The 7,858-nt window shown below is 37.7% G+C and overlaps 1 protein-coding gene across 1 annotated transcript; it reads left to right on the plus strand.

Annotated features, from left to right (window-relative positions):
* Positions 1-4,056: 4,056 nt before the first annotated feature.
* Positions 4,057-5,022, plus strand: LOC141490086 (olfactory receptor 5V1-like). Its single transcript, XM_074190349.1, has one exon. The coding sequence runs from the start codon at positions 4,057-4,059 to the stop codon at positions 5,020-5,022; it is 966 nt and encodes a 321-aa protein (XP_074046450.1).
* The last annotated feature ends 2,836 nt before the right edge of the window (positions 5,023-7,858 follow it).

Here is a 7,858-nt window from a genome sequence, read left to right on the forward strand (position 1 = left end):
ATTCAAATACAGAAATCTTTGATAAAATGAGTAGTAATCTCATATAATTTATAGCAAGATAACAGATTTCATGGTACACATCTCAGTTCAAAAAGTTACATTGATCAGTGCTTAATTTTAACTTGAATGATCTTTAAATACCACATGAGATATTTCAGTCGAATTCAATTACCTGTTGATCATGTCCTGGTTCATGAAAGCCTACCCCCCCATTCTTTTTTCATGAGCCAGAAAAGGGTTAAGTGTCAGATCAATTCTGAAGGCTTGAAACTTTCTCTGGTGTGGCCACCCCAAAACTGCCTCTCCATTATCAGTGGTATGACCTTCTTCTCTAGCCATAAAACAATTAATCAGTCATTCCAGGGATGGTAGAGTGGGAGTAGAAGGAATTATGCCCCAGTTCAGAAATGTAAAGGAAGAGAACAAAATCTTTCTAAAAACATAAGCTAATAATACAAGGATATATAAGCAAAGATACAAGATTAATCCTTAACTTTTGTATTTCCAATTCATACATATATGTCTGCATGGTTTTTTTTTCAGTTTATGTACTCAGGAAGTCAGTTTCTTTTTTACATGCTTTTCCATCTTACCTACTACAACTATACTTCTACTAACCTTCTCTTTCATGGTAACTTTTCTAAGCACCTTAAGGAGGTGGCCACCCCCCACATTCACTGACACCTGATTCCCTCCTTACCCAATCTAATGGCAGGTCTCCAGGCCTACAAATATTTTGGGGGAGTCCCTGTACTCATGTAGTGGCCTTTGTGTGTTCAACATTTGTACCACCCTACCTTACTTAAGGGTCCTAAGGACATACTGGGATTGCTTTCAGTTTTGCCTCATTTACCCTTGGCATTCCTTCAGACTCCTGCCAGCTATGACATTTGTCTTGCCTGAAAATCTCCCCCACAGTAGTATATTCCAAACTCTCCCAAAAAAAAGGGTCCAGTTCAATTCTGAAGAAAGAGATGGGGAAGCTCCAGATTAGTTATATAAATAGTTTAATAAGCAAAGTGGAATACTCACATTGGGACAATCTAGGGTGTAGCAGCTAGACAACATATTTGATTTCCCATAAAGATGTCCTAAAATTCCCATGGAATTATAGAAATTGGACAAAGTGAGGAGACAATTCAGAGTGGGTTAGTATGGACTGGCTGATATTTGGGGGTTTCCTCTGCTTATCACTGGGCTCAGGTCACAGAGTGAAATATCAGTGCTATTTTGGTTAGCATGCCAGGTGTTTCACTGGTCACCGTTGCTATGTCCCTAATTCAAAATTTTCATTTATAGAGATTCCATATTGTCATTATTATAACTTTCACTGCTAGGGACTTTTGCTAGGAAACCAGCATCATGGTGTTCACTGCTTAAGAGGTACATATTATTATACTTTTCACCAATAGGGACCTCACATAGACAAACTTGAAGGCAAAGAACAGAATGAGATTTTTAAGGGAGAGAAAGAAGAGAAGTGGGTCAAAGACAAACTTTTGAAGGATACCTTCTTTTGAAGTCTGTAAAGGGTATAGAAGGAGTGGTTAGAAAGGAGAACTAGGAGGATGTGGCAGCTTTGAAGTCAGGGTGTGGAGAATCTGGGTTCAGATCTGCTGTCTGCTAGTTGTGTAGCCTTGGGCAAATTATTTAACCTCTCTAGGTACCAATTTCCATATTCATAAAAGGAAGGAATTAGACTGATAGACCCCCCAGCTCTCTTTAGGTTCAATGTAGGCTTTGTGGAACCCTTCCAAAAGGAAACGCTCTGAACTGTTCTCTATATAAGGTTTGATCAAGATTATTACTTCTCTTTCTAGGAGAATCAGATGATGCTGGTCCAGACCTAATTACCAACTCTTAAATTGAAATCAGGGTGGACAAAAAGTTCTCCCATGGAATCTCCCAGGAAGGTGTCTATTATCAATGGTATTTGGCCTAAATGGTCCATTAGTAGAACCCAGGCCATTCCTAAATTTTTTATGTTCTCTTGAAGTACAAAGAAGTCACATATTTAAAATGCTTCAGAACTACCTTTATAATCACAGCACAACTTCTGCCCTGCCTCATCAATGAGCTCACCTGCTCTCTCAAGTATCTTTTCTTAATTTTTGTCTCTCATTTCAGATCTAGGTGGGATGAAGACAAATTTATTTCAGTATATGATCCACTTTGAACAATGGACAAAGGTCAACCCTCTCTAATAATTCTGATAGATCCATCCAAAGCTGGGATTCGTCTCCAATGATGTGAATGAGATGATGCAGTAAGCAGGGCTGCATTACTTTAGCATTTGCATTTGATTTGCTATAAGATAGTTTCCTCCCTATAGTATATCATCTAATTACATCCTTCAAAGAAGCATAAGTATAGTTAGTAGTCCTTATATTCCATTATTCACTTCAGTGAAGGAAGAGCATGAGCATAGAAAATGAAAGTCTTCTGTGCTTGTTCAGGTATCCAGGAATGTGTGTGCATTCCCAATCTGGGAAGGTCTGAGGGATACTTGACACTGTGGTTCAAAAGGATCCATAGTATCCTTTTCCCTCAAAGTGTGTTTATGAACCACAAAAAAACCCCAGTCTCATTCTTTTATAACATGACTTAATCACCCAAAGGTTATGAATGATCTTTGGTTATTTTCCCAAACTAAATCCAACCTCAATGAATGAAGATTTGTCACCATCCAAGATCTCTCAAAGTAAGCCTGGAAGCTCAGGAGACAATTCCCAAAGAGAAGTCCCCTAAAAATTTTGTATAATGGTATTATCATCATTGGTATAAGGATGGAAACCACTTTTCATTAAGTGTCTACTTTAGTCAGTCACTGGGCTAAAGGCTTTACAAATTTTATCTCACTGTGAGCAGTTAGTTGCTCATAACAACCCTACCAGGTAAATGCTATTATCATTCTCGTTTTGCAGTTGAACAAACTGAGTTAGAGTTTAAGTGACTTACTTAGGGTCACACAAAATGTTTCTGAACCCCAGATTGAATTCAGGTCTTCCAGATGTCAGGCCAGCACTTTATCCATTCTACCACCAAAGTGCCTCAAAAATGTGAAGAATATATAATGTATAAACCTAAATATTCTCAATGTGACTATTTTGAAGGGATGAACTTCATCTGTTAGGTTTGTTAAAAATGAGTCCCATTGACCTCATGCATGGAGCAGAGCCAGTTTAGGCAAAAGTTGCCAAGGAAGCAACTTTTATAATTCACTTTCTTGATTTCTCTCTTTGTTTCCCTTTGCTGCTTTCTGCCCATTTCCTAGTTTGTACCAACCCTTTCTCCATCTCTTAAAATGTGTCTGTCAGAGTTTCAACTCTAAAAATGAATTTTTAAGGACACTGGAGATCTTTAGCTTTGAGAAGTGATATATGAGGGACATGACAGTATAATGGCATATGTATGTGTTTTGGCTGTTATTTCACATGGGCTCATAATGTCTCATGGGGTAATCCATCCATGGAGTCCAGGAGACTGTGACCTGCCTAAAGCAACTAGGTGGCCTAGAGGATATAGTGTTACCTTGGAGACAGGTAGATCTGACCTCAAATTTGTCGTCAGTCACTCACGAGCTCTGTGATGTTTAGGCTATAGGAAGTAATCAAGAAAAAAAGTTATTATGACTGAACTCTTTTCCTTTTTCTGTATTTTTACCCACAGTGACTAGAACAATGCCTGGCACATAAGATACTTAATAAATTCTTATTAACTAGCTGAAAGCATGTCACACCTAAAGAGCCTTTGTATAAAATAACAGTCAGTCTATCACTGAGCTCAGTGCAGAGCAATCAGTGAATATCAACGAAGCAAACTAGTGAGAAAGACCTCTCAACTCATAAGAATTCCAGTCAAGTTAATCCTCTTTGGATGTCTATCCTTATGAGTATGTGTTTGTCCAACTTGGTCCTTCCTGGGCTCTCTCTGTTATGGTTTAAACACTTTCCCTTAATTCCTGTAGCCAATAGTTCAGTGAAGAGGGGTAAGGTAGAAGAAGGGGTCAGCTCTCTCCTGTTCCAATCAATGATATCTTCTGTTTTTATTTCAGCCATGGGGAATATTAAAGAAGTGAGAAATCAAACAGTTGTCACTGAATTCATCTTCCTGGGATTTTCCAACCACCCGGTACTTCAGGGATTGTTCTTCCTGATATTTTTGGTTGTGTATCTGGTAACTCTTCTGGGTAATTTTCTCATATTAACAGCAATCAGAATCAACCCTGTTCTTCATACTCCCATGTACTATTTCCTCAGCAACTTGTCCTTCCTGGACATCTGCTACACCTCCACCACGGTCCCCATCATGCTGGTGAACTTTTTCAGAGAGAAGAAGACCATTAGCTATGAAGGCTGCTTGTCCCAGCTCTTCTTCCTTGTTACTTTTGCAGGCTGTGAGTGTGTCCTTTTGGCTGCTATGGCTTATGATAGATTTATAGCCATTTGCTATCCATTACGCTACCCAGTTCTCATGAGCAACGGAGTCTGTGCCTACTTAGCAGCTGGGTCCTGGATGTGTGGGTTAGTGAATTCTCTGGCACACACAGGGCTCACAACAACTCTCACTTTGTGTGGTCCCAACCAGATCAGCCATTTTCTCTGTGATATCCCCCTACTTCTGAAACTCTCTTGCTCAGACACTTCTGTAAATGAGGTTGCCCTCTATATATCCAGTGCCACCTTTGGTCTAAGCCCCTGCCTCTTCACTGCTGTGTCCTATACGCTTATTATCTCTGCCATCTTGAAAATCCAGTCTGCTCAAGGGCGGCAAAAAGCCTTCTCCACCTGTGCTTCTCATATCACAGTCGTGGTCATCTATTATGGAACCATAAACTTCAACTATGACCGGCCCAGTGCAGGCTTCTCCCTAGATGTGGATATCCTGGCCTCTGTCCTCTTCTGTATTTTTACCCCCATGTTAAATCCTATCATCTACAGTCTGAGAAACAAGGAAGTCAAAGTTGCCTTGAGGAAACTATGTGAAGGGTATATTTTTCCCAGTGTTCAAATCAGTTCTTAACCTGGAGTCCATGAACTTGGTTTAAAAAAAATATGGATTAATTGTATTTTCAAAATAGTTGGTTTCATTTTAATTCTTCTTATTTAATGCATTTTAAAACTTGATTCTCCCCTAGTCCTTTTTTCTCTCCATTCTCTCATTTCTATCTTCAGTTTTTACCTTTCTGCTATTTGCTTCTCTAATGTCTACAAACATGCCCTATTTCTCTTCACCTGCCAAAAAAACCATCTATAACCCCAAGGCTATCACCTAATATATCTCCTCATTTGTGACTAAACTGCTTGAGAAAGCTATCTAAAAATTGATAGCTCCATTTCCTTTCCTTCTCTTCAGATTTTCAAGAATCTCTAGAATGATCTCAAGATTCAACTGAAACTGTTTTCTCCAAAGTTATCTGTGAACCCCTAATGACTTAATCTAATGTCTCAGTCCTCATCTGGAGCCTTTGTCACTGTTGATCACTTGCTTCCCCTAAATACTTTCATCTTACTAAGTTTTCTTGACACTATCCTCTCTTAATACCCCTCCTTCCTATGTGATCCTTCCTTCTCATTCTCGTTTACTATATCATTATTTAGGTCATGATCACTAACCTTGAGGACTCGATCTAGCTTCCCTATTCCCTATATACTATTTCACTTAGTGATTTCATCAGCCTCCATGGATTCAATTATCATCTCTGCTAATGATTCTCAAATGTATTTATCTAGCACTTAAACTTCTCTGCTCACCTCCAGTGTCATATCCCCTTGTCTTATTGGAAATCTTGAACTGGATGTCCCATAGACATTTTAAACTCAAACATGTCCAAAACTGAATTTAACTTTCCCTATAAATCCCCCCTTCTTACTAACTTCTCTTTACTATTGAGGTTATTCCCATCCTCCTACACCCAAGGTTCACAGTCTAGGTGTTATTCACGAGCCCCCCTCTTGAGATCAAAGACTGGGATTTGTTTTGCTTTTGCCATTCTTTTGGGATCTTCCACCCTTAGCATGGTGCTTGGTACATAGTAAGTTATTTGAAACTTTAGTCTTGATGTGCTGGGGAGAAGGAGAGATTATGAGATATATAAGGAGTATCGTTTAATAATTGGAATTTTTGAAAAGTGGAATGAGTTAAATAATTGTAATATATAATAACACAATAAAATTAATTTTTAAAGTACCAAGGTTTTGTATGAAAGATTATTACTAACTTGGTATTCATAAATGTCTAACATATTGTTCTGTCATATTTAGATTATGGGGAACTATATGTCTAAAACATTCCATGTTTTGCACTGTTATTGTTCCACAACATCACGTCTTCTAATGAGCAGCATTTCTCTCTCATCTGTGAGATTAACATAAGTTTATCATCTGCTTGCAAGCTCTGACTTCTCTCATGATATTTTCAGATAATTTTTATCCTAGTATATTTGTGATAAAATATCCTTTCAAGTATGCCACACAATTGCCTTTCTACCACTTGGCAGGCACCACATCATCTATTTTTATCCTGGCATATTTGTGATAAAATATCATTCAAAATATTCCATACAATTGCCTTCCTACCACTTGGCAAGCACTGCGACATCTATAGAACTAATGGCTCTCCATGAGCCAGATCCTGCCTTGTGGCATCAATATGGGTCAAAACTGGCAACAAGGTCTCAGTAGGAGAAGGCAGGGAAAGGACTTAGGTGAACATAATTGGATAAGTTTAATAAGGCTGAGAAGGTGGGAAGGAAGGGAGAGATGAGTGAAAAAGCATTTACCAAGGACTTACTATGTATCATACATTTTGCTTAATCTTGATGACAAATATAAAAAGAGACAAAGTTCCTACCCTCAAGGAACTTACATTCATATAAGAAAACAACAATTATAGGCAAGTGTTAGCCAGGCAAAGAGAAGTAGAAAAGGATTGCAGTAGGAAATAGTTGGGCAGATAAGATGGTCTACAGCAGACAGCTTGATGGTTAGATAGCTAGTGCATACTAATCATGTCAAAATAAGAAAAGAAAAGAAAAGTTTTGTTATGATTTTTTGAGCTAAGTGCTGAGGATAAAGTTTTTCTGAATTAGAATCACCCTTAGCCATTACTATCAAACACTGAATGGTTTGAACATTAGCTTTTGCTGTTCTCTTGTTGTTTCTTTATAAATTCATAGGCAGCTAGTTAGAGGAGAGGACTGTAATCAGCAAGATGTAAGTTCTAATTTGTCCTCAGATAATTGCTAACTATGTGACCCTGGGTAAGTCACTTAACACTATTTATCTCAGTTTCCTCATCTGTAAAAAAGAGCTGGAAAAGGGAATATAAAACCATTCCAGTCTCTTTGCCAAGACAAACCCTAAATGGGATCATGAAGAGTCAGACACAACTGAAATAACTGAACAATAATAAACATGTAACTAAAAAGAAAAACTGCACTTTTGTGATAATTATGCTACAGTAAAATCAATTTGGTGATAACTAATTCGCTTGAATTACAGGCAATATTAAGCTGCTTTATTCACTTCCATTGCTGTCAGAAGTTAAAACAAGTAAGACAAAATATATGTGCATACATTTTTTTCCTGGTGTATCCAGTAGTTAAAATTTACTAGCACATTCTTTTAAACATTCCTTGAGCTTAGGGAGAGTGAAATAAAAGTCTCAGAGAATAGAATCGTAACAATAAGAATGAAGATGAACCTGTATATATATATATAAAATGTGATTGCACATGCATGTTGATTGGAAAAGTATTTTATATCCATAATCTCATTTAAGCTTTTCCTTATACACTCTATCCCTTACTCTTATCTAATCATTATACTTTTAACATATATATGTATTTTCATGTTCC

Source organism: Macrotis lagotis, chromosome 5 (assembly GCF_037893015.1).
Source record: "Macrotis lagotis isolate mMagLag1 chromosome 5, bilby.v1.9.chrom.fasta, whole genome shotgun sequence".
NCBI classification, from domain to species: domain Eukaryota; kingdom Metazoa; phylum Chordata; class Mammalia; order Peramelemorphia; family Peramelidae; genus Macrotis; species Macrotis lagotis.

Coding starts and splice junctions, on each gene's coding strand:
- LOC141490086 (XM_074190349.1), top strand. CDS start 4,057: ATGGGGAATATTAAAGAAGTGAGAAATCAAACAGTTGTCACTGAATTC.